The sequence below is a fragment of the Oxyura jamaicensis genome, chromosome 5 (genome assembly GCF_011077185.1).
Source record: "Oxyura jamaicensis isolate SHBP4307 breed ruddy duck chromosome 5, BPBGC_Ojam_1.0, whole genome shotgun sequence".
Lineage (NCBI taxonomy): Eukaryota > Metazoa > Chordata > Aves > Anseriformes > Anatidae > Oxyura > Oxyura jamaicensis.
In genome coordinates this window covers 38266517-38294154 of record NC_048897.1, presented here as the reverse complement: position 1 = coordinate 38294154, position 27638 = coordinate 38266517, and the positions used below count along the sequence as shown (strand labels likewise).

General features: G+C 42.1%; 1 protein-coding gene across 3 annotated transcripts in view; it reads left to right on the top strand.

Annotated features, from left to right (window-relative positions):
- The window catches only part of FBLN5 (fibulin 5), a 53382-nt gene extending 25744 nt beyond the window's left edge, over positions 1 to 27638 (top strand). For all 3 annotated transcript variants that reach the window (XM_035327979.1, XM_035327981.1, XM_035327980.1), the window contains 7 exons: positions 9819 to 9941; positions 13982 to 14098; positions 15070 to 15189; positions 17798 to 17920; positions 18443 to 18569; positions 21384 to 21579; positions 23089 to 27638. In XM_035327979.1, the coding sequence (XP_035183870.1) occupies positions 9819 to 9941; positions 13982 to 14098; positions 15070 to 15189; positions 17798 to 17920; positions 18443 to 18569; positions 21384 to 21579; positions 23089 to 23250 (968 nt within the window). In that variant the 3' untranslated portion in view covers positions 23251 to 27638. The remainder of the gene's footprint in view (positions 1 to 9818; positions 9942 to 13981; positions 14099 to 15069; positions 15190 to 17797; positions 17921 to 18442; positions 18570 to 21383; positions 21580 to 23088) is intronic.

Here is a 27638-nt window from a genome sequence, read left to right as displayed (position 1 = left end):
GCAACTGAACCGATTAGCTAATTTTTAGGGTGGTGTTTCAGTTAGAAATAAATCGTTAGGACTTTATTTTCTACTGTATTATTTAATGCATGAAGTCCTGTTTACACACAGTCCTGTTTTTTTTGAGCACAAGAAAGGCAAACGGTGCCTTTGCTTACAGTTTTTAACCTCATCTTCCAGAGAGCCACATGTCCTAAGTACCTTCTCTTTCCTGCTGTCTTTCCACTTCTTGAACCCATTCAGCTTGCCAAAAAAACTCCTAGTTCCTGCATGTCCACTTCCTCTAAACTGCAGTTTAGTCCTCTTTGATTCAACTGCCCTTGGTAATAGCTTGCATTCTTTCTCTTGGTTGTGTCTCATGCTTCATAACAAAGTAATCGTTCTGCCTGTCCTGAAAGCTGGTTGACATGACCAGCATCTGTAGTCTGACAACTTCCAGCATAAGAATGGTATCAACATTTTTTTCTGCAGTTGCTACAAACATCAGATGTGTAATATCTCTCACACAAAATTCAATGTATTAATAAAATTACAAATAATTTTTAATGAAAAGTTGTACGTGGGTACATTTAAATCTTTACAGAGGAGAAATAACTTGGAAGAACTTCATAAATTCCTACCCTTATTTTCAGTAATTGTGATGCTCTACTATGTTTTCCAAATCAGTAGTACTGCTAAAGTTTGTACCTTGTTTTTATTTTGAAATTTTCTACTAAACATCCAAACTTTTCACTCCGTTGTCTTTTGCTAGATTTAGTAACTGTCTCCAGCTACAAATTTTGTTTCCATGCAGATGTTTAGAGATCACTTTCAAAATACCATGAACCTTTCCTTAAATAGATTAATAAATGGAGCATTATCTTGCTATGAGACAAGCTTTCGTGACTTGGAAGTGCTCTTTGGAGATTTCCTGATCTTTTTGCAATATTGCTATTTGAAGTGCTGACACCAGAAATGTATTTCTGTAATTATTTTACTAATGCAATATACAGTGGTAAGAACAATTTCCTGTGTCTACTCAGTGTTCTCATGCTTATGTTTGCCCTTTTAGCAATGCTGTGTCAGGAAAAGTTCATTTTCAAATGATTATCATTCATGACCCAAGACTTAATTTCATGACCAACGATTTTTACTGTTGATATATGACCCTGCATTTGTGTGCCTTGAAATGAACTTTCAAATGTGCCCACCATACCCAGCAAATTATCTTTTGTATGAGTTCTGTTCCCTTTTTAGTTAACTCCACCAACTTGTGATCCTCTGCATTTTATCCCAAATGTGGAAAACAGCGGACCAAAACCAGATCCTCGGTATCTTGTAGCCACTCAGGTTATGATTCCACATATATGATTCTCTCTTGAAATTTCTGGTCTGGTTTTAGCCTCTTTCATATGACCAACATTGAATATGCCTGGTTTTAATTCAATGGATTGGTGTTTTGTTTTATTTCTTATGCTGTGATTTCTTGTATTAGTATTGATACAAACAAGAGTGGACTCAGTCCTGTACTCTTTGTGGCCAGGAGGCAGTATAAAAGAGCACTGCGTGTTAGCCTCCCTGGTGAGATGTGGTAGTGTCCTGCATTTTGATATCTAGGTTTTCTTTCCGACTATGTGATGCCTTGTTTTTGTGTATGCATGGCTTTTAAATTATTTATCCATTTACAGGCAGTGAATTAAATATTTCATTCATTGTTCCGTGATGCCACTAAATTCTAAAGAATCTGTGAAGATTGCTGCTAGCTTTTACAGATGATAAACTGCAAAGCTAGAAATTTGCATGCTAAACACAATTAGTTCATTTATTTATTTTGACATTGCAAATGATATCTATCCAGTCACTAGGCATCTTGCCATCCATTAAAAATACAATCTGTACCAATAAAAACAAAGCATCAGCACATCACATCCCACAAAAGACAGCCAGTCAGCCAGAAATGTAAGAAACCACTCTCTCCACCCTTCTAATCCCCAAAGGAAACCCCAATGCCCCAGCCACCTCACCTCTGTCAAAATGTCAAATAAACAGAACATCACACCCCAGGGTTGCTAGACCAAACCACCGCAGGCATAAATTGTTCAGACAGACACCCTGAGCTAAGGGAGAGGGATGTGGTTAATTAGGGAGTGTTTGGACACAGGATCTCACAGCAAGGGCTTTCTGACAAATGTTACTCGACACCCGGCCTGATGGCCGCAGACAGGTCCCTATCTTTTAGGGGAAAACGGATCCTGGGCCAGGAGCTGGCAGGGCTCATTGAGAGGGCTTTAAACTAGGTGAGAAGGGGGATGGGGCTGAAGCAAGGATTGTTGGAGCTGTGCCAGGGGGAACAATAGCAAGGCCGGGGGATAAGGCAATGGCCCAGCTGAAGTGCATCTACACCAATGCACGCAGCATGGGTAACAAACAGGAGGAGCTGGAAGCCATCGTGCAGCAGGCAGGCTACGACTTGGTTGCCATCACGGAGACGTGGTGGGACCACTCTCATGACTGGAGTGCTGCAATGACTGGCTATAAACTCTTCAGAAGGGACAGGCAGCACAGAAAGGGTGGTGGAGTGGCTCTCTATATTAGAGAGTGTTTCGATGTTGTAGAACTCGAGGCTGGGCATGACAAAGTCGAGTCCCTTTGGGTTAGGATCGGCAGGGCCAACAAGGCTAGCGTCCTGGTGGGGGTCTGTTACAGACCGCCGAACCAGGATGAGGAGACGGATGAGGAGTTCTACAGGCAGCTGGCAGAAGTTGCGAAATCGTCAGCGCTGGTTCTCGTGGGGGACTTCAACTTCCCTGACATATCCTGGAAGCACAACACAGCCCAGAGAAAGCAGTCTAGGAGGTTTCTGGAGAGCGTGGAAGATAGCTTCCTGACACAGCTGGTTAGTGAGCCTACCAGGGGTGGCGCCCCGCTAGACCTTCTCTTCACAAACAGAGAAGGATTGGTGGAGGATGTGATTGTCGGGAGCTGTCTTGGGCAGAGTGACCATGAAATGGTGGAGTTCTCTATTCTTGGCAAGGCCAGGAAGGGGACCAGTAAAACCACTGTATTGGACTTTCGGAGGGCTGACTTTGTGCTGCTGAGGACACTGGTTAGTAGAGTCCCTTGGGAGGCGGTTCTGAAGGGCAGAGGAGTCCAGGAAGGCTGGGCGCTCTTCAAGAGGGAAATCTTAATGGCGCAGGAACGGTCTGTCCCCACGTGCCCAAAGACGAGCTGGCGGGGAAGAAGACCAGCCTGGCTGAACAGAGAATTGTGGCTCGAGCTTAGAAGAAAAAAGAGGGTTTATAATCTTTGGAAAAGTGGGCAGGCCACTAGGGAGGACTATAAGGATATCGCGAGGCTGTGCAGGGACAAAATTAGAAAAGCCAAAGCTCATCTGGAGCTCAATCTGGCTACTGCCATTAAAGATAACAAAAAATGTTTTTATAAATACATCAACACGAAAAGGAGGACTAAGGAGAATCTCCATCCTTTACTGGATGCGGGGGGAAACTTAGTTACAAGAGATAAGGAAAAGGTGGAGGTGCTTAATGCCTTCTTTGCCTCAGTCTTTAACGGCAATTCCGATTGTTCTCTGGATACCCAGTACCCTGAACTGGTGGAAGGGGATGGGGAGAGAGATGTGGCCCTCACTATCCATGAAGAAATGGTTGGTGACCTGGTACTGCACTTGGATGTGCACAAGTCGATGGGGCCGGATGGGATCCACCCAAGGGTACTGAGAGAACTGGCAGAGGTGCTGGCCAAGCCGCTTACCATCATTTATCAACAGTCCTGGCTATCGGGGGAGGTCCCAGTTGACTGGCGGCTAGCAAATGTGACGCCCATCTACAAGAAGGGCCGGAGGACTGACCCGGGAAACTACAGGCCTGTCAGTTTGACCTCAGTGCCAGGGAAGCTCATGGAGCAGATTATCTTGAGAGTCATCACGCAGCACTTGCAGAGCAAGCAGGCGATCAGGCCCAGTCAGCATGGGTTTATGAAGGGCAGGTCCTGCTTGACGAACCTGATCTCCTTCTATGACAAAGTGACGCGCTGGGTGGATGAGGGAAAGGCTGTGGATGTGGTCTACCTTGACTTCAGCAAGGCTTTTGACACCGTTTCCCACAGCATTCTCCTCAAGAAACTGGCTGCTCTTGGCTTGGACTGGCACACGCTTCGTTGGGTTAGAAACTGGCTGGATAGCCGGGCCCAAAGAGTCGTGGTGAATGGAGTCAAATCCAGTTGGAGGCCGGTCACTAGTGGCGTTCCCCAGGGCTCGGTGCTGGGGCTGGTCCTCTTCAATATCTTCATTGATGATCTGGATGAGGGCATTGAGTGCACCCTCAGTAAGTTTGCAGATGACACCAAGTTAGGTACGTGTGTCGATCTGCTCGAGGGTAGGAAGGCTCTGCAGGAGGATCTGGATAGGCTGCACCGATGGGCCGAGGTCAACTGCATGAAGTTCAACAAGGCCAAGTGCCGGGTCCTGCACCTGGGGCACAACAACCCCAAGCAGAGCTACAGGCTGGGAGATGAGTGGTTGGAGAGCTGCCAGGCAGAGAAGGACCTGGGAGTGATGGTTGATAGTCGGCTGAATATGAGCCAGCAGTGTGCTCAGGTGGCCAAGAAGGCCAAGAGCATCCTGGCCTGTATAAGAAACAGTGTGGCCAGCAGGGCCAGGGAGGTGATCGTCCCCCTGTACTCAGCACTGGTGAGGCCGCACCTCGAGTACTGTGTTCAGTTTTGGGCCCCTCACTACAAGAAGGACATGGAGGTGCTTGAGCAAGTCCAGAGAAGGGCTACGAAGCTGGTGAGGGGCCTGGAGAACAAGTCTTACGAGGAGTGGCTGAGGGAGCTGGGCTTGTTCAGCCTGGAGAAAAGGAGGCTCAGGGGTGACCTTATCGTTCTCTGCAGGTACCTCAAGGGAGGCTGTAGCGAGGTGGGGGTTGGTCTGTTCTCCCACGTGCCTGGTGACAGGACGAGGGGGAATGGGCTTAAGCTGCGCCAGGGGAGGTTTAGTTTGGATGTTAGGAAGAACTTCTTTACTGAAAGGGTTGTTAGACATTGGAACGGGCTGCCCAGGGAAGTGGTTGAGTCACCATCCCTGGAGGTCTTTAAAAGACGTTTAGATGTAGAGCTTAGGGATATGGTTTAGTGGGGACTGTTAGTGTTAGGTCAGAGGTTGGACTTGATGATCTTGAGGTCTCTTCCAACCTAGAAAATTCTGTGATCTTAATTCTGTATGTGGAGATCCCTCCTACTTATTCTCCCATTCAGTCAGTAAACCAAAGGTCTTTAGATCTCGTGGCTCTGAGCCATGGTGCTTGGCGTTCTTTCTAGGTGGTATCTTTTAGGGGCCGAGAGCAGTGGTGTGGAGGGGCCATGCGGCTGTTCTCAGTAGTCAATTAGGAGGTAACAATGTGTATTGTTCCCACTTCAGGTCAAATTGTATTTTCAGTCTGGACTTCTGCCCTTGTAACTAGCTGTGGGAGCAGTAATATCAACACAACTAGAAGGTCAAATGAGAGAATAAGAGACTATAGATGACTGCTAATTTGATAATCAACCAGAGCTGGCCAAGCATTCCTAGGCAAGGGGAGTTTTGCAGAGGGATCCACCCTGCCCTGCCTTGGTTCCCTAATGTGGCTTCAAGTGCTGAACAGCTGCTCTGTCAAAGTCAGGAACCTTTAAGAAGACACCCAGGGTCACTATTCACTTGGGCAAATTTGGATTTATTCAAACCAATTAGGTATCCTCCTGTTTTCATATGTAATTTCCAGCAACGGTCCCAGTCTTGTCTGTAAGGGTAAGAAAAGGTGTAGTAGCTAGATAACTTGTTCATTTTGCCGCTGATGGTGTCAGTAGTTGTCTCCCTGTTTCAGTAGCTACTGGAAGCTACTGAATCGTTAATCAGTGCATCGTTAGGGCAGGGCAGTAAGGCTGGGAGAAGCATGGGAGAAAGGAGTTTAGCTGTACGGGCCTTTAGTGCCCCTGTGGTCTCCTGGTAGAATGTAACACTTCCAGAATGATAATTAATCTCCTACTTTGGCTCTCACCAGCCAATGTAGAGGCTGCATGAAATTTCTGAGAAATTCTTACAATAGGGGCAGGTTGTACTGGGCCTACACAAAGGCCTAGAAGTCAGAAAGACCTGCGGCCTGTTCTGGTTTCTGTCTTGTTGAGTGGTCACAGGCTAGGCCCTTAATTTCTTAGCCTTGAATTTCCCTGTTAGAATCCAGGGGCGCTGATATGTATCATTAAGAGGGACATTGCAGGGTTTTGTAGTACAGTTTAATTTGTTCTAGGATTGGAAGGCTTCCAATACAAATGGACTAACTATGAACTGGCTCTTAGGTTGCAGGTAATGTTTTCTAAGGATCTTGGAGATGAAAGGCACTAAAAGTAGGTTCAATATTATGAAAACTATCCTTCTATATCTGTGATGGCTGGCACCATCTGATGCTTTCACAGTATTGATGCTGAAATCATCAAATATCACCATCTCTTAACATCTTGAATGAGGGACAGTGAGGTTTCTAGGGTTTCTTGCTTGCTTACTTCACTTTAGTAACTCTTCTTCTCTTCAGAGTATTATACCTAACTCTGGGACTCAGATAAGTCATTGTGGGATTTCTGTCAATGGTGAAGTCTGCAACACAAATTATGCTGGGTGAGAGGCATTATTCCAGGCTCCAGAGAACTGTATCTCAGGGACTTCTTGACCACAGGTGCCCATAGACAACTGAATACAATAACCAATTGTATTATATAGTCCTTATAATTTTTTATTCTATGTATTTGTCTTATCTGCTTTGAACTTACTGACAGCTTAGTGTCATGTTCGTTTAGAATCACAGTTTTACTCTACTGATGTATATTTCCAGAGCAAGAACACATCTAGGATCTGTGTTTGAATGGGACAGAAATAATAAACTGTGCAACCAAAGTAAGGAATGATTTGCACATTATTAACTAGCTGTCAGGTTGCTTCCATTTGCAATTTTCCACTCTGCAAAAAACACACTGAGAATGTTTTGATATAGTTTCAACGCTGGCACTTAAGTCTAGTGAATCAAATGTAGGCAGTCTCTCAAAGTTTTATGTCTGTCGATATAAGTTATTTTTTCTCCCACCAAACATCTAATTTTGACTTTATTAACCACAGCAGTTGTCACTGTATGTCACACTCTGTAAATGGGCACCCTCTGTCTCCCAGCTCTGATATTCTTCAAGAGAATACCTTCAAGAGGTATTCTCTTCAAGATTCTCTTCAACAGATATTCTTCAAGAGAATGGTCAGCAAATTGTTGCAAAGACATTTTTCTCAGTGTGCAGACATTGGCTTTCACTTAATGAGCCCATGTAATGTAGATAACTCCTGGCACACAGGCTGGGATTATACTCTGTGTTTGAACCGAGAGGGCTGCTTGCCAAAAATTATTGACCTGATTGCATTGGCTGGGCCTGTCAGAGTTTAATTGTGCATCACAGTAAAGAGCAATCTAAGAAGAAAGATGGAGATGTAATATAGAATTAGGCACATGCACTCAGGCCCAGGTAAAAACATACCTGATGCTACCAGTAATGCTGTTTATACCTGTTGCATAAAACTTCATTAATGACATCAGTGAGGTATTATTCAGTGCAAAATGAGGGGAGTCAGGGTGTTCTGCATAGAGGATGTCAAGCTGATTAGGTTTGCTTGGGGAGCAGAAAATCCACAAATTTGTGTTCAAATGGAAATGGCTCCACTACCACTGCCAAAGGTGAAGACTGGGAGTAAGCAAAGAATCAAATCACAGAGTCATGGGATGGTTGAGGTTGGAAGAGACCTCAGGAGGTCACCTGGTCTGACCCCCTTGCTCAAGCATAGCCACCTATAGCCACTTGCCCAGGAATATGTCCAGATGGCTTTTGAATATTTCCAAGGAGGGAGAAATCAGCTTGGTAGATAGCAAAGAAAAGAGGAGTGATGCCTTACTTTCACTGAGTGAGTGTTACTCATGCAACTGCTACAAAGATGTCTTAAGAACAAAATTGATCCCACAGCCACCCATTGCTTTCTCTGCACCACAGCCAAGTGGACGATTTGTGGTCTTCAAACAGCATTGCTGCCATACCTGGTGGTAAGACCGTGACCCCCTTTTTGTCTCCATTGGGCTTCACCTATTAATAATACGGAAAGCAGTGGGCATGAAAAATGAAAATCTCTTTATTTTTTAAGCTCAGGGTAGGCAAGAAACAGAAGGGTTGGCTAGATCCCAAGGTTTTGCTCTTCAAACAATAAGAAAACATGACAAATTGGATTTTTTTTTTTTCATTTAGAAAACATTAACGTCATTCTTACGAAATTTATGGTTAGATCATATCTGTGATCAAATAGTACCAATTATGTGTGATATGCTGTACAAAGGGGGGGTCCAGAATTTTTAGCCCAATCTCAGAAGCAATAGATGACCTGAACAACATATCGATGTATCTTTATAGTCTAGACTTCTTATCTTACCACTTTCCTACTTCCCCCACCATTTTGCCAGCCTTTTCTCTAGCCAACGAATACGTGGGAACATATTTCCGACAGAGTTAATTACCACTAATTGTGCCACTCTTGTTTTCTTACCAGGTTTGACTTGCCATAAATTACTGATAGAGATGTTGGCAAGATAAGAACTCTAGACTCTCCCCATATATATGATATGTATGTATTTATTTATGTATCAGAACATGTTAGGTATGCCGCTGTGCTAGACTGGATCCGTTAATCTATGACTGCTAGGATTTTCCAGCTCACTGAGACAAAATTCCTGCCCTCTGCCACCTGCTCCATGCCAGTGCATTTGTGAGATACTTTTAATCATGACCCTACAAAGTCTGGGTTAATAAGAGTCAGGGAAGGATCAAGGGAGTAGCATTGCTCAGATGACATAGTACTTCAGCAAAGGCCAATGCACAGTATGCTGGAATAAAAAAATAGTTTAGGTATCGATAAGTAAAACATAGAAATCTGAGTTGGCTGAAAAAAAGACACAATTTATCTTCTGATGTTTCCATTTCTGACATCTAGAGGCAAGCCCAATGCCAGAAACATCAGGGAAGAGACTGAGCAAGGAGAGATTCAAATTGAACTTATGACTCTGGAAGGCATTTTAATCAGTTAGGTTCCAGTATCCTGGCTTATATAAATGTAGGAATGTTATTCACCTCCTTTGCAAAAAAAAAAAAAAAAAAAAAAGAAAGCCTACAACAAAAGCACCCTAAGGGGTTGTAATAAAAAACCAATGACATTAAAAACAATAAGGTTGGTTAAAAAATATAAAAATAGTTTTCTTTTCAGGAAATTGATTCCAGGGAAATATACTTTTTTTTTTCTTTCTTTCTTTTTTTTTTTTTTTGGCAGGTAAAGGTTGATATTGACTTAACCTTCTGTCAGAAAAATTGCAGTGAGATATTCTGTGTTGGTGGGGTAGGAAGTAATATTTTGTATATGCCTGAATCTCATGACAGTGTTTGTGCATCTCTTGAGCCCCCTGCTCATCTCTTACTCTGCAGCTGGATTACATAGCCCTTTCAGCAGCCATTCCGTAGGGCTGAACACTGTCCTGTAGCATGGAAATCCCAGGTCAGTGACAACGAAAATGTGGAAGTAATGAAAAGCATCCCTTTCCCAAGGCACTCTGTGACACACTGGGTCATCTGCAAAAGGGAAAGATTTGATGAGCACACTCAGTTCTCACAGCCCTCAGACATTTGTTTTCATTAATTTTACTTCAGGTTATAGTTACAGTTCAAGCAGCCTCTTGTTCTCATTTCTAACATGTTATTGCCTTATTTCTGTGTTGCAGATATTGATGAGTGCGCTTCAGATTCTCACCAGTGTAACCCCACCCAGATCTGCATAAACACTGAAGGAGGATATACCTGTTCCTGCACTGAAGGCTACTGGCTGCTGGAAGGCCAGTGCTTAGGTAAAAACCTCATGCCATTTAAGAATTGCATATCTGCATCTGTGTTTGTGTGCCTCTGAATAGCTGAAATAACTTCACTGAGCATCTTTGTCAAGTACAGAGTTAAAGCTTTGGCTACACAGAAACTAATGTCCTTCATCTTCACAAGTAGCAACAGCACGCTGGCAGAGAGACTCCCTCCTGGAACAAAAATGTAGATGTGAATGCCATACGACAGCATCCATGTTACAGAGGGGATTTTCATATTCCCAGTCTGAAGGATTCCCTTTCATATAAGATCAATTGTTAGGACACATACAAAAAGATTTATTCCCAAACAGGCATGTCCTTTCCACACAGTTACAGTCCAGACCAGCAGAGAGAACTATTTCATACCATACTATTTCAAACAGACCCATAGATCCCTAGATTCAACCAACCCTTTTGTCTGAGGCAATAAAAAATGTAACTCTGAAATGGGTGCCATTTCTGCAGCTTCCAAGCAGTTTTGACTTTTTATTTTCCTTTCAGCAATGTCCTGTTCATCCTTTTAGCTCAGCCTCTCTGAGAAAACATCCCTCAACAAACAGCACAGCAAAACCTTCCAGCTCATCTGTGCCCTAGCCCATTCCCCTGACTTGATGTGCCCATGGGATGATGAAGTGGATGTGGATGCTAGGTACAGTTCTCTGAGTGAGACAGGACACAACAGCTCTTTTTATATTTGCTCTTTATTTTTTTCCCCCCAGGCATGTGCTTTGTGCCTGCCAGCTCTCCAGAGCAGGACTGTCTTGTCACAACACCTCAGCTGGAAGGAGAACGGGGTTTCCCTGCCCATTTAGCTCTGGAGCTTCTCCAGCTGTTTTCCAAATTTCTCCTCCCAGATACCAATTCCAGTGCAGGACTGCTTTGTGGCTGCTTTTCTAACTAGTGCAAGCAGCTGCTGTGCAACTCACCTGGCAGGCATGGGGTGGCTGGTGGGGACAGAGCTGATCCACATCCAAATGGGGGTCTGCATAGCTGTACCCACTTTGGGCAGTCAGCCTTTTGTAGTTCCCCTGGGATATGAAGTCTCCAAGTCCCCTACTCCTTAATCTCTGGTAATTCCTCTTCTCCTGGAAGCCTCTGTACTCCCTCACAACTCTTAGTGATCACGTGGAAAAGGGGAACTGGAGGTGGGGAACAGCTCATGGGTGCGGATGCACTGAGCTAAGCTCAGGCTGGGGTTGCACAGGCATATGTGGTAGGGAGGGGAAGAGGGAGGGGAATTCTGCTCTACATTGACTGTCGTGTTACCCATTTACTTCTCCCAGTTACAGCCCAAACTTAATGACTGTGTGCAGCCTTCAGGGCTTGGACACTGATCTAAAGCACTTTGCTGCTTGATGGATATACCAGAAAACTGAAGTGGCTGTTTGGCTGTTTTGCTGAACTGATTTGAGTATCTGCTTATACTATTTAGAATAAGCTATAACACCCCAGTGTTGTCCACTTTATGTAAGCATGGGGTGGATTATTAAAAGGCAATGCAAAGAGCTAGAAGCAAATTTTGTTTAAAATCTCTATAATTTTTGGTGTCAAAAGAGTCTCAGTTTTCTATACTTTCCACTGGCCTTGGAGAAGGGATTTGTGCTGGCATAAGGCAATAAAAGACCATTTAATGTAATCAGAGGTCTGGATTGAGTTTTTAGAGCCATTTTCTCTGTGTGTGTGTTTGTACGCTTAGTATACCATGGTTACAAAAAGCTACACTTCTATCTAATGTAATTATCCCAGTAATGCTTACACAGGAGGAGCCAGTACAGCAGTGTCCACAAGAACCTCCCACAAGAAGAAGCCTTGAAAAAGTCCTTATTCTCAAAATGTAGCACTCTTGAGATAACAGTCCTGCAAAAACCAAAGCATGTATTTAAAGTAATACACCAGCAAAACAAGATATTAATTTACTTAAAACCACTGTCACTTTCTGCAGGATTTGTACCAAGCCTAGTGCTGGTGTACATACCACAGCTGACCCTGGCTTTTTGGTTATCTTGCAATTAAGAAAGAACTGAGACTTAAAAGCTAGTAACGGTGAAACCTAGTGCCATTGTCTGTGTTATTTTACACATAGAGAGTATTTCCAAAACTTCTGACATTTTCAGAATCCCTTTGTCAGACTTGCTATGGCAAAACTGCCCCATTGAGGCCAACAACATAAAGTTGAATTACAGGATGTAGCTACTTATACAACAGATTCACAACATTGTTGTTTTTATGGTATTACCACATCATGTAAATGTTCCAGTCACTCAAGAATTAATTTTCCCAAAACATTCTTAATATTTAACACCAAAACAGGAAGCATTTAGCTAACAAATAATGAACTGCTGGAATTCATACAGATATATATGTATACATGTGAACCATAGGGAGAAGACTGTCATTTTGATGTTCTTGTGCGTTGGAATCTCTCATAGGGGTCACTTCACCAAAAGCTGTGCCTTTATGCTTTAATCAGAAAACTTTATTTACAGCAAACTGGCTGCAGATTTATACACTCGGTTTCCTACTGCAGAAACTTCACTTCACACCTGAAGAAATGCTTCAAGCTAAACTCATGCAAAACAGGTTTAATGGAATGTAGAATTAGACTCAGCAGATCTGCTAAAAGCAGTATGAAAACTGCAGAAGATCTAATTCAGATACTGCAGCTTTCCGAAATTGCTGAAAGCTGTAGGAGCTGGCTTTCAGTCTGGAGTACAAGCAATTTCTAGTTAACTTAATTGAAGTTGCAGCATCAATGAAAATGAGTGCAGGCATCCTTCCCTTGAAGCAGGACTCTGAGGAAGCACATATTTGAATGATGTAATCTTCCTAGCTTAGCATTTCATTGATTGAATGCCCTTATTTCATACCCTCCTGAGAGTCTTCAGAACGGACATTCAAAACTGTCCCTTCTTGCATGACTTTTACGGCAGACAGGATTGTTATTTTTCCAACTCATCCCCAGACTTTTACATTATTATAGTTTTTCCATACACTGTTCTGTTTTCAAATTGGCAAAAAATAATGCACTGCTTCAATAAAACATTCCATCATGGCAGTATTTACAGAAAGCATTTATATAAAGACTGTCTTCCAGTACCTGCTTTGTCATCTGTGGTCATTACAATGACTCGAGGTCAGCAGGGATGGTTATTGAATGAGGAGTAAGACGTGCTCTGTGATCTTATTTGAATTGCCCATAAGAAAAACCTAAGCAGGAACTCAATGTTTAGAACATTATTGGAAGGCTGCAAAGTTTTCAGAGTAGCCATAAAAAAAAATCTCCATAAATCAAAAGCCAGTTTATACCAAAGGAAGTGTAAAGCCTTGGACAAGACAACTTCTCCAGTTCCTAGGCCAGGAACAAAATTCTTCTAGCACTTCCATCACACATAACTTACAGCATTTGTTTGTGCTTGTAACAGTCAACTTCATGTATTTCTAATGCTGCATTTCAGCCCAAACTGCTATTTCATTTTGGCAGCAAATTTATTGTTTACATTTTAGTATGTCAGTTAAAGATTCATATAAAATGTGAATGCGACTGTTGGAAAAAAGGTCTTTAGAGAACGCCCAGTCTGGGGAAAACAAACAAACAAACAGTGTTTAGGAATAAATAGTTCATGATTTTTAGTGAGTAGCTTTGGTATATGTGGAGATAAAAGATATTTCCCTCTTGATTCTGACGAAACTTTGCTATGAGTTTGGCTGTGCTGGCTGTCACGTAGGCTTTGAGGTTTACAGGGACTGATTGGACCCTCTGATGATGTAGCATTGAGCTGAAGATTAATCAATGACAATCGGTTTATAGGACCGGCTGACAGATGTCAGATGTGGAAAAAATGCATTACTGCATTCTTTTGAGCAGAGACATGATTGACTAATTGGATCTGAACACCTACAGGTTTGGCTGTTAGGTCTGTAACCACTGTGCTGGGTCACTTCTCTGTTACTGGTATTATTGATTCAGTGAGCTTGATGCTTTTGTGTCTGCACGTGAAAACACAGATCACTCTACTTTTTCTCATTTGTAGACATAGATGAATGTCGCTATGGCTACTGCCAGCAGCTCTGTGCCAATGTACCCGGTTCCTACTCCTGCACGTGCAACCCAGGCTTTACCCTCAATGATGACGGAAGATCATGCCAAGGTACTGTTTATGCTGTACCATAACTGAAATCTTTGGTCTCAACCCAGCAACACTCTTACAACTTTTAGTATACGAGTAACCTTCCCAACGTTGCTTTTGAAATGTTGATAGGTTTGTCTGAGATATTTTTGTAGTTCCCATGTGAACATATGTTTGTCACCACAGTACCTAGGAGGGGTAGAGGTGTGACGTGAGCAGTGCATCCATAGAACTATGTACAAGGCCAACCCCCCCTAAAGACACTCACTGAAATTACTGAGATTTAGGCACTGAAGTATTTTTAAAATCTGAGGCTATGTGACCCACTTGAGATGGGAAATCTCTGACACATGAAAAAATTAGATCCAAGGCTCCCAAGCTCCACATGAGGGTCCTGAGCACCAGACCACCTTTTGATGTGATGTGCTACCTGAATCCAAGTTGACACAACCTCTCCATGAAACCTCTCCTTAGCTAAGCAGCAATGCAGAGCATCTTCCCACATTCTCTGGGAAATGGTCTGTGCTAGTGATGTGAGGACTTTCCAGAAGCTGCTAATATCCTAAAAGGGAAACAAAAACAAAAACAAAGGCTTTGTCATAGCCCAAGGTTTCCATAAGGACCATTCCTCATTTAATTCCTCAGGTGTATTCTGCTGCATTTTGTATCAGGTCTGTTATGAAAAAATCAGTTAATTTTAAAATTACAGGATAAAGAAGGAAGTCTTTGTAATAAAATTTTCACCCCATCTTCCATGTTATTTTTTTGAATTAAGATATTCCCCAAACCTTCACTTCCATGCATGTTGTGTTTCCAACATGCTATTTCCAAGCATCATCTTGAATCCAAATAAACATTACTGATTTGGTTATGTTTTTCAGAACAAACCATTTTTACTGTATAGATAATCTCTTTCAAATGCTTTACAGTAATGAATTGACAATAGAGTTTGGGGAGAAGTCACTGATGCAATGAGCATTGGTTTCCCGCAGATGTGAACGAATGCACAGGCGAAAACCCTTGCACTCAGTCCTGCGTCAATACCTATGGCTCTTTTCTCTGCCGTTGTGAACCTGGCTATGAACTGGAAGCTGACGGAGTTAACTGCAGTGGTAACTGTCTTCAGTTATTTATTGGGTTTGGTTTATTTAATTCTATTTGGCTTTCCTTTCCCAAAGTATTGTTTTGTACATGCTTTTTTACAAGTCTTCTGCTTTGGTCTTTGGTTAGCAGCAGGATAGCTGCTAATCTGATTCTTCCAGTTAAACTGCACAGCAAATGCCCAGAAAAGCACAATTGAGGATGGCTGCAAATAGTTTTAAAGAAAAAAGCTAAATATTAAAAAGCTCCAAGATAACAGCAAAACATATAAAAACGCTTTCTAGTGATAAATGGGAGCCTTATTAAAGCAAGTAAACTAGGGACAGTCCTAGAACATTCTTCTGTGATTAAAGAAATAGTCATGCATAAAGCACTTTTCCATTTGCCAGTAGAAGGCATGTATTCCTCTTGCTCTTACAACTGCACACTTCTGCCTGACACATTCCCTCTTTTCCCCTGGATGGTTCTGGCTGCACTTCAGAAGTAATATATGGTTTCTTAGCAGAGCTGATATGTTCAGTTCATAGATGAAACTGTGCTTATATCACTCTGCTTTTCCCTCTCTTGTTTTCGTTTTTATTTTATTGCTTTATTTTAATTGAAGGCAAAATTTATTTGTGTGCTTAATGTTCCCACAGCCTGATAAAATTAGAGAATCCAGCCAATATTTCTTGGAAGGAAAAACACACTGGAAAATACTTGTTTTTTAATTTACAGTAAACAGATGTAACACACTGTTTCTGAAAGAGAAGACGTGATATGCAGTCTGTATATAGATTAGTGTTTCTGAAGTTGTTCTTCCATGCAAATCTCCTTATTATAAGGGAGAGTGCAAAGACCTAAATCTCCAAAGGGTCTTAACATGTAGAGCTGCAACACCTAACTTAAGATTTCTGCTTTCCAGTATAATTTCTGCTTCTAAATTAGACTTCTGTGCCTTTTTACGTGCTCCTGAGCTAGCCGGGGGCCTGAATCAGCTAAGTTGAGTGCAATACCACACAAACATTGCCAGTACATAATGGTGCCAGGAGACGTTATGCTTAAACCTCTTTTGTGGCTGAGAGTTAAGCCTGCAAAAGGGATTTTCCACCACTCAGATTTAGGGCAGAAAACCAACTCTTGACCCTTCTGCACAAGCAAACACTTATTGGAAGTGGGTAAGATTCCTCTGAATGAGCTTCTTTCACTTCACAAGCAAACACTGGACATCACTGAGGCTTGCAAAGGGAATGGCCCCTGCAGATGCACTAGCCAGAAGCACTGCAGAAGGGTTTGGATGTGTCTACCCTGTGTGGTTCAGCAGTAGCAATGTGGGACCCTTGGGGCTTTATGTACCTCCAGCATTTGACAGCAGTTGCTCACAGGTTACATGAATCTGATGGTGCTGGAAGGCTGGTCTGGGAGACCTAGAGGGGGTGGGCAACATCCCAGTCCCCTTATGGAGTGCTTTTCTCAGTGAACTCACTGGAGTAAGCCACACACTAACAGGACTGTGTAGGTGTAGATTTCCCTTCATCTCTCTGTTGATTATGTGGCTGCAGACATAAAGCCACTTAAGCATATTTGGACTTCAAATACTTTCTCAAGTGCGTCTGTACAAAACAACAGAAGTGTATAAATGGCCTAAGCCTGATTTAAAGAAAGGGAAATTCAGGCTGAGGAGTAAAAGTGATTTGCCTGAGAGAGTCAACGTGTCAGAGCTGGGAATACGAACTTGGGAGTTCCTGGCTGGGACTCTGGCTTTTGTTTCTTTCTTCCCCTGAACGGAGAAATGAGGAAATGATTAACAGCAGCCTCCCTCAGTCTAGCGCCTTTGCATGTGTTTTCTCCTCAGTCAGCCATGCCTCCATGTGCAGCTCAGAAGTTCATCTTTCTCGCTTGAGCACAGTTCTGCAGAATATGATGACTGATCAATTAATGAGTAAAAGAGGAAAAGAGATCATTTTCTGCTTTTAATCAGAGGTTGGACAGCCTGTTTAGCTTCCTGGGTATCTGGGAGATCTCTGGGCCTTTCAGAAGGTCTGACCCAAGCTGGGATGAGCTCTGAAGTCTTGCTTGGAACGCCTTGCAAGTAACTGGCTAGAGGCTAAGAAACATAAAACAGCCAGGGCTGGCTGCAGGACTTCTCCTGGGACCCATGTGGCCCTGGGAAAGGGAAGTTTGCTCTCCAGAAAAATAAAAAAAAAAGAAAGAAAAGGAAACAAAAAAAAGGAAAGAAAAGCAACACCAAGACTCTACTTACAAATTACAGTTGCAGATTTCTTGTTGGAGTACCGCTATCTCTGACGTAAAACAGAACTGAAAACACAGCCAACTGGTGACAGGTATTCAAAAAGAAAAGTAAATATATAAGAGCCATGCATTGTGTTGAGCAGCGGCCTTGGTTTCCCTAGGGAAAAAAAAAAAAAAAAAAAAAAAAAAGAAAAAAAAAAAAAGGTTTAGCCAAGAATCTAAGAACCTGTTTAACAGTATTTGCCAGGCTGCCTCAGAGCTCGAAGGAGTTGGAAGGTGCCAGACTCCAACTGGGGTGATAGGCACGTAGTCTGGATGGCCCCTGCTTGCGGGACTGCTCTTTTGACTGTGAAGCCAAAGGCTCTAAACTGTGTTTTACCTTTGCAGACATGGACGAATGCAGCTTCTCAGAGTTCCTCTGCCAGCACGAATGTGTGAATGGGCCTGGTTCTTACTACTGTATCTGTCCTTCGGGCTATAATCTGCTTGATGATAGCAGAAGCTGCCAAGGTAAGAACATTCCAGCACCCAGAGGGACTAGAAAATAGGTCCTGTGTCTGGCAAGAGGTTTTCAAGGACTGAGATGCTTGGTCTTGGCATTGCATTAGTGACGTACTTGTAGGGGCCAATTATGTGATTCTGGTGAGAACATCATCACACAAGTAGTCCCACTGAGGTTAATTGGTGTAAGGAAGGCTTTACTGCCTAAGAAACAGCTACACAGTAAAGCCCTCAGATGCTTTCCTCTCTGCAGCACGTCTCTCTTTAGTTTTCACATTCTGTAAGGTCAGAAAGCTTGAGCAGCCAATTTCTTTTTTATTTTTGCAGCACTTAGCATATGGAATCACTCCAGTAATGAGAAATGAATGGAGTAAAAACTGGTCGTAAAACAGGAGCTGGTTATCAGAAAGCCACTTCTCATGGTGTAAGAGCATTACAAATTTGGGGGCATTACGATGGACATAATAATAGAAGAGCTGTGTCTTGCATATACTTCCCTGCTTGTCTTTCTCTTGTTCTTTTGTGTTTTAGATATCAATGAATGTGAAACTAGAAACTTCACCTGCACTCCACAGCAAACATGTTTCAATATCCCAGGAGAATATAAATGTTTAGACCCAGTAAGATGCGAGGATCCTTACATCCAGATTAACGAGAAGTGAGTAACATACCCACAGCCACAAAATCAAATTCTATCTGTGTGAAGCACATCTGGTGAACCAAATAAGCTGCATTTTTGCAACACAACCATGAAGTGTACCTAAAGAGCTATAGATACATGCTGCTGCTTACCGTTAGTAAGCTTTATACAAATAATAAATTGCAATTCCTTAGCAGGTCACCAGGTGGGATATGATATGATACTCAGATGTGTGGGAAGTTAAACTGGAAAAACACTTATCAGTGAGTAGAAAAAACAGCAAGGTTTGTAATGTAATGAGACATTTACGTACATTACTAATTGACTTCATATATGCTCAAATGCAGCCCGTTTGTTAATATGAGTATTTCCTGTAAATATTAACTAGCTCATGTTCAGGAAGTACTTTAAAAACATTAGATGCTAGTTATCGCAGGGTCCAAGTAGTTTCCTGCTGCTTAAAGGCTAAATGTGCTGAAAAGTCCACAGACTGATTTGCATTGTCTGGAAATTGGGTATATCTGAATGGGGCTATTAGCACCGTTCCTGTTTAAATATGGAACTATTTGGGCAAACAAATCGGGGGGGAGGCAGCACATTTCTAAAAGTTGCCTGATTCTTTCACATTTTTTATGTACCTGCCTGAGGCTCAAAATGTTTCATCTCCAGCTAGATCTCTAAGTGTTGCAGGCCATAGAATTTCATCCATAGTGTTTGCACTAAACCCAGTTACTTGGGATTACTTGGTAGCCTAATGTATTTTATAGATAGGCAAGAGATGAAGAATCCACTGCTTCTCATGACAATGCATTCATGTTTTTACATTGCTTTTTGAACTATGACAGCTGAGGAATGGACAAGTTCTGTTCTGCCAGTTCTGGCTCTACCTATCTTCAGAGGTGGTAGAATCTTAAAGTAGAAGCTGAAATTTTTAAAGTCTATGTATCTAAGTTCCTCAGAGCCCTGTGTACTGTGGAGTACTTACTTACAGCTTCCACCAAAACTCTTGATCTCTGAGCTTTGTATTTGGTGGCTTTGGCTCATGTCTACATGTGACTGCATTTAATTTGGAGCATATGTCTAGAAGTGGTCAGTATAAAAGACAAGCAAATTCTTTGCATCTGTGTTCTCTATGGAAGGGATTGGGTGTTTGAAATGCCAGAAACTTTTGTACGGAGGATTTGCCAGAGGAATTGTCTGAAGTTGGTGTCAGTAGTGAAGGTTATAGAAAAAATAGGTGGGGAAAGCAACTATTTTCCATCCAGTAAATTCCCTAACATGGATTTTATAAAGGGACATCCTGCCTCACAGCTTTATTGGAGTTCTCTGAAGAATTCAGCAGCTTATGGCTAAGGGACATGGGCTGATACAGTCAGCTTGGGTTTCCAAAGACTTCTGAAAAGAACCCTACTTTAGGCTTCTATGGAAATTGAGCACCCATAAGTAAGTGAGCAATCCCTGGCACAGATGAATAAGAGGTTGAAAGATAAGAAGACAATTGCAGAAGCCACAATGACTGCAACAAAAATGGCAGATGAAATTCAGTGTAGATGAATGTAAAGTAAAAAGACAATGCCAACTTTACAAGGTAAATGAAGAGCACTGATCTGATCATAGTCCCTCCAAAGTGAAGTTTCAGGACTGTTATAGGTAGTTGCATAGTCTGCCAGACTCAGTAGAGGTCAGAAAAACAATCTGAAATTGAGGTATGGGATATCCTTAGAACATGTGCCACTGTGTACCCATATCTTCAAGACTGTGCAGTTCCATCCCCTCCTTTCAAGAGCAATGTAATGTAACTGGACAAAGGTTCATAAAGAGCCACAAAGATGATCAAAGGCATGAAACAACTTCCTTGTGACAAGCAACTAAGTTAGGACTCTTCAGCCACGAACAGGTCAGATATGAAAACCTGAGTTGCACGAAGAGTATGAGCAGGGATTGACAGCCTGCTCCCAAGAGCTGAGGGCTGCAAAGTCAGCAAGGGGCTGTGCAAGGAGAGGAGGAGGGATGTTTCTGCACTGCTTGCCAGGGGCTGTGGAGCCACACGGTACCATGGATGTCAAATGTTCCTGGGGGTGCAAAGGGAAGCTGGACAAGTTGATGGATAAGAAATGCATTGTGGGTTAATAATATAGAACCATAGAATCGTAGAATCATTAAGGTTGGAAGAGACCTTCACGATCATCTGGTCCAACCATCACCCTACCACCAATGTTGCCCACTAAACCATGTCCCTAAGCACCATGTCCAACATTTCCTTGAACACTCCCAGGAACAGTGATGCCACCACTTCCCTAGGCAACCTGTTCTGAGTCACAAGTGATTGGAGGCTGTTGGGGTGGAAGTGTCATATGCTTGACTTGCTTAGGGCTCTGCATTTGATGCTAGAGCATTGGTTTGACCCAGGATGTCTCATTGTTTGTTTTTGTGTACTGTATAAAAGATTATTAAAGAGCTAATGTAATATTTATGTGATATGTGATATGATCCAATAATTAATTCTGGGGACAGTTCAGTTTAAATTACTATCTGAATAAACATGTACAAGTTATTCTACACCTGCACTGATTTTCAAGTGATCTAAGGAGACATAGGATGCCAAGGTATTTTAGCAAAGCCTGGAAGACAAGAAAAAGAAGGAAGGGATATAAGCAGACTGGAATAGCACAGAGAATACTAAAAATAAGCAAATTCATTACATTTTCATTGATTCTTTTAGCTGGTTGACAACTTGATTGATTGATTGTTCTTTGCAGCTGTATTAGCCTGTAAAGAATGAAGGAATACAGGAATTTGTAACCACTGATGACAATTCTATCTCTCTTTTAGCCGTTGCATGTGTCCAGCTGAAAACCCTGGCTGCCGAGATCAGCCATTCACCATCTTGTACAGAGTCATGGATATTGTGTCTGGGCGGTCAGTGCCTTCTGACATCTTTCAGATGCAAGCAACAACTCGCTACCCTGGAGCCTATTACATCTTCCAAATCAAATCAGGGAATGAGGGCAGGGAATTCTACATGCGGGTAAGTCTGACGCTGGCTGGGAGAAAACCTGGAGTATCTTGTTAGCTGAATTTCTTTCTGACAGCAGAACTCTTCTTTTACTGAATACCATTCAAACCTTCAGTATGAGGCATTTTTACATGAAGACCAGTGTGCTGGTCTGGCTTTGATATTCACCTTAAGTGATGTTTGATGATGGCTACTGATGGCTCCTGTGCTTCACAGAAAATGGTTGCATGACAGATTTCAATAGATCTCAAAACGTATTCCTTAGGCAAGCCTCAGTGTAAGATTATTGATTTTAAAAATATATATATATAAATAAATTAAAAATGTTTCGGAATTCCCAAAATGACAAGTGGTCCAGGAATGAGCATGTGCATCTCACAAGTTCTTTCCTGTTGTAAAGTCACTACTGATCCCACTGACCTCCCCTTGTCTGGGCTGACCTGGCACTTGCTAAGGCTCTATTGATGAGCTTCACTGCTCAAGTCAGCTATTTTTCTTGTATTTATTTATCACAAACCCATTCATTTATCACCTAGACAACTTTGCTTGCACAAGCTGTCCTTTTCCTTCGCTGGCAACACGTTCCTGTGTCAGGTCTGTAGCCAGCAGGTGGTGCCTATTCCGTGTTTTGAGAACAGCAGAAGCAGGCAGAGGGAAGGGGCACAGGGAAGCACCGGGTGCTGCTGGGTGGGCTGCCGTACTAGGGCCACAGCCTGGCCCTGAACAGCCCGGCCAGCTCCTCCTCACCATTTTCTTGGGCTTCTATTATCAAAGGCAACATAAATGCTCCTTTTCATGGTAAAACAGGTCCCACTTTATGTACATAAGCTTCTGTTGGAAACCAAATTACATTTGGTAATTACATTTGGTACATTTTCTATAACCTCAGAAACTCTAACTTTTAAATTCTCATAATCCACTGTTTTGGCCAGATATTTCAAAGATCTGCTTCCACTTACTAAAGGACAGATTTTCTGATGTGCCTTCACATATTTAAAGCTCTCTTCAGAGGGTGAGGTTTTGCAATGTTAACATATGCAGTTGTACAACCAACCCTGGTTCCACTCATAGAGAAACATCTGTTCTCAAAGCTCTGGTAACATAACCCCTTCTTGGGGCTTGCTGCTTCAAAGTAATAATAGATTTGGATATTAAATAATATTAAATAATATCTGACCAAAAAAATGTGATATTATTTGTACATACTCCAAATCCATGTTTTCATCTTTTTCCACTCAGACAATAGCAAATTTCTATGCACAATAGCTTCTTTTATGTGCAGGGCTCCCAAAGGCTTTAAAAACTGAAGAAGGTGATAGTTCATACAAAACGCTGAAATGGAGCCAAACGCTGAAATGAAGCTCTCTCTCCTGTGAATTGCAGTAGCTTCTAAGAATACAACAGAAAATAGTGTTATTTTGGCTGCTCGAGGACTGTGGACATAACGTGGTCTCACCTGAGATGAGAGCTTTCACGAACCATTTTTGAAATCTCACCTGCTTCCTCTTGTTTTGTGTACAGCAAACGGGACCGATCAGTGCTACCCTGGTGATGACCCGTCCTGTGAAAGGGCCCCGTACTATTCAGTTGGACTTGGAAATGATCACTGTTAACACCGTCATCAACTTCAGGGGAAGCTCTGTCATCCGGCTGAGGATATACGTATCACAGTACTCGTTCTAACCCTTGAGTTGGTACCCTGTAAACATTAAAACAAAAGACACGGTTCCTCCTCTGCAGAACTCTCTCCTCAGAAGCCAGTACGTATAGCAGCTCAAAACCAAGTCAGTATTTCCACAGACCCAGCGACCTATGCCTGTCTGAGGAGGGAGGCCTCTTCATGCACAGCCCCTACCAGGATGCAGTCCTCTGGAGGTGTATCGGCAGCAGATCTCATACGACTCTCTATGTGGTCATGTATTTTAAGGACTCATTTTTCCATTGTAAACACTTCTAGGCTATGAGTCTACATTTCAAAGACTGTGAACCTTTGTAGCTCCAAGACTGCTTTAGCAAAAAGCACCAAAGAAACTGAGGAAAAAGCTGGCTTTTGCAGTCTCGCCTTTTTTTTTTTTTTTTCATTATAAATGGAAAGCAGACAAAAAAGTAGAACCTTCCTCCCACCCCCCCAAAAAGTCACCTATTGAAACAAAGGATCTCAGAAGTGCTAATTTACATTCCCAGTTATCTTTGAAATTATCAGTCAGGCACTTTGTCTTAATTCACTCTGCATTTGTCTTACTTTCACCTGTTTTTCTTTGATTCTATTTTATACTTAAAATTCATTGTAAATTCAATCCAAAATACATGTTGTACTATGTAATCTTCTACTTTCTAACAGTGTCACATCTTTGGGTTCCTTTCTGTATTAAATCTTTCTATATAACAGAGTTTATAGAAATCTATCACTGGATGACACGTTTTACCATGTTTAGGGTGTTACGCTTAGTTACAGCCAGATTCTTTGCCCCAGGCCTCCATTGCCAGAATAGTGTCCAGGGGCTTCAGAGCAGGTGAGAATTAGAACTTTCACCTGGTTTTCAGTGGAATAATTGCAAACAGTTTATAATGGCTATAAGGTAACAGTACTAACTTTGTAGTTAAGGCTGCAGCCAACCTCCTGTTCAAAGACCCCTTGGCTCAGACGCATCCAAATTCTTTCACAGAAAAAAAAAAAAAAAAAAAAAAAAAAAAAAAAGTTCTGTTCACACAGAGTCTTTCTCCTACATTCCTAACATTGGGGAAAACAAGCTGGAAAAGACTTGGAATGGTTGTATCGTTCATGCCTCTGCCACAAAGCAGACCCATGTATCCGAGTACCCAGACCTCGAGTGATGGGATCCCACAGTTTTCCTTAGGTAATGTCTTCTCAGGTATAACTGCTGTAACCAATAGAAAGTTTCTCCTAAAGTCTAATCTGAATCCCCCCTGTCGTAATTTAAATCTATTCTTTTCAGCCTACTTCCAGTAGAAACAGAGAACAGTTTATCTTCCCCATGCAACAGTCTTTAACATGTCTGAAGACTGTTGTCATGTCTCCCCTCAGACTGTTCCTCTCTAGTCTAAACAAACCCAATTCTTTTGGTCTTTCCTCATACATCACATTTTCTGGACCTTTGATCATTCTTGTTGCTCTCATCTGGATTCTCTCCAGTTGGTTCACATCTTTCTCAAAGTGCAGTGCCCAAAACTGTGAAAAGTATTCCAGCTGAGGCCTCACAGTGCTAAGCTAAATATATATATATATATATATATATATATATATATATTTAGGAGTTTGAAAATAAAAAAAATAATTGTATAGTTTGGAGGTATAATCCTCAGCTTGTTGAAGCCATTAGCAGGTCAGTATTTTATTTTGTAAGAACAAGGGTTCCTGTACTTTGTTATTAAATTTCTCTGAAGCAACCACTTTTGCTTTTTTCCCCCACTTTTTCCTTGTTGGCTTATTTGCTCTCCAGCTTTGCTAGGAAAAGAAAGATAACCTTTGCTTGGTCTTTTTGAGGACTAAGAGTTCTTAATGCTACTTGGGAAAGGGAGTTATGTAGATTAGAATGAGCATAGGCTGGAGCAGAGTAGAAGCATTATGTGAGGTCTTCATTAAACTGGGAGTATTAAATGGGAGAATACAGACTCAGAAAGTTATCACAACACAGGCTGCATGGCATGTCAGAAGAATGACTCTCTTATTCCCAATAAGCTTAAAAGTTAGCCTGGGGTTGTTTTTCCTCTAGCTGTAGAAGTGACTGCTCTTTTTACTGGTACTTAGCTCGAATGAAGCCCTGATGCAATGGCCCACAACAACAAAATGCTAAACTGAGAGTGCTTTAGCAGCTTCCATTCCTTAATAAAATTTCCTCCTTACTGATGCAACTTCCTGGGGTCCTGTGGCTCAGAGCTCTGTACACAGGCTGTCCTTTTTTATAAAAACAAAACAGCTTGAGACTGACTTTAGTAGGCCAAGCAAGGAGCAGGAAACTAAGAAGTTTTGTGAGAAGCCACCCTGGAGGAGATAAATGTAAAGGAAATGTGCAGAGGAATATCAGAAAAAGGAATGTGCTTCATGAATGTATCCAGGCTCATCATACACCACCGTCTTGGAGGGGAAAATAGAGATGCCCAAGAAGGAGGAATGTTATTTTATAACCAGGGGCTAAAGCTGTGCATGGATCCCAGGTGAAGGAACAGATACATGGGAAACAAGTGGGCTCTGGTGGCTCAGAAAGCAGACGTGGGGCAGGCAGGATCTTAAACTAGGGGCATTAAACTCTCAGTGTGCTGAGGGTTTTCCCAGTGCTTAAAAGCCTTTCTTCTCCTGCATTGTGCCACTTTGTTATCTCTTCTTTTTGCCCAGTGGAGGAGTCCTCTCTCCTGCCATCACATCACCTCCTGGAGATGAAGTGCACTCCCTTAGATATCAGACAGTTCCTCACTTCTGGGCTCTTCTCCCATGGCCCCCACATACCAAGCTGGTTTAACCCTAATTTAGAAACATTTAAAAAAAATACAGAGGAATTCTATAACAAAACACTTTGTTAAAAGAGTAAAGCTTGAATGCCTGGTTTCAGCAGGGTCCAGCAAATGCTCATAAAACAATATTACACTTTCTATATAAACATTCTGCGCTTAAAAAAAAGTGAAAAGTCTGGAAACAAAGGAATTCAGCCACTTTTCAACCGCCATAACATCTTTCATCACTCACTATCACTCCAGCCAACTTTAACTTCGCCAAAATATATGCCAATCTCAGAATAATAAATTACTAGCAGCTTATAACATCTAAACTCTCCGTTTCCTATTCAAGGGTCTGTTTTCAATAGACCATCACAGGCTCATATATTACTGCAATTCTCACCAAATAAAAAAATAAAAAATAAAAATAAAAGAGGAATATGCATGTAAGGTTTTTATGGGATTAAAGTTAAAAATGCAAGCTTGCAACTGCTGTATACGTACATGTTCTCCTTGGAGGCTGGGCCACCCTAAAAATAGATAGAATCCCAGCTCCAGGTCTGGGATTTTATCTGGGTATTTATTCCCATTAGAGGATTTTCTAACATGAGGCATGTCACCATATGGTTAACACACAGTGTTCTGGCCAACACCAGATGAGGGCACTGACCTGGGCCTGGGTACGAGCAGCTCAGGGTGACGGGGCCATGGCAGAGCTGGGGAGGGATGGCTTTCTTCCTCGCCTGCCTCTTGGCCATCACATCTGTGTAAACACAGTTCTCAGCAAAGGGATTGCCTCTCGGTACGTGTTTGTACAGCACCTATTGCCAACACAATAATTGGAATAAAAGTAAATAAGAGCAGAAATGACAGAAATCCTTGATGCAGATCACAGCGACTGGGAGGGAGAACATATTCCAAGAAAGGAGCCAAGTGATTCATGCTATTTGGGCTAGGTGCCAGGGGGAGAAGAATGGCAATAGACAAATGATCCAGTGCTGTAGAGTTGGATGGGTCCTACCTAGCATATTTGTCTTTGAATATTTCTAGGGGACTGGCTATTTTTTAATACAGACAACAGAATATTATTTCAGAGTTTATTATTTTAAGAGTTTGCTGGATCCCACAGAATCACCTTTCAACTTGTGCTTCTCTGATAGCAATAATTTTGGTGTGAATAGCTAAGCTTCTGGGAGTGCCTGGTCACCCACTGTCACCGAGGTAGCATTCATTGCCACTCCTGTAGGGCTGTCATTTTCAGCTGGGGAGCCTGCAGCCATATTTGCCTTCTGTTGGCCCAACCTTTACAAGAGTCAGCTTTCATTGGCTCAGAAATGTGGTATTTACATCAGCACAACTTATGTATTCATTTCTCTCTATCTAGAACCAGCAGAGCAAGAGGATCAATACAGCCTGTGGTCATTCGAGTTTTCCAATCTGGCTTATTCACAAAATTTGCTACTGAATCTTTTCTGTAGCATGTAGCTGTATTATAACCTCATGAAAATTCCATAGCACAAAGTTGTTTCAAGAATAAAAAAGAAATAAAAGTATGCCCTAATGTTATTTAAGCCTGAAAGGTACCATTGTTGAAATAAATCTGGATGGAAAAACCCTCA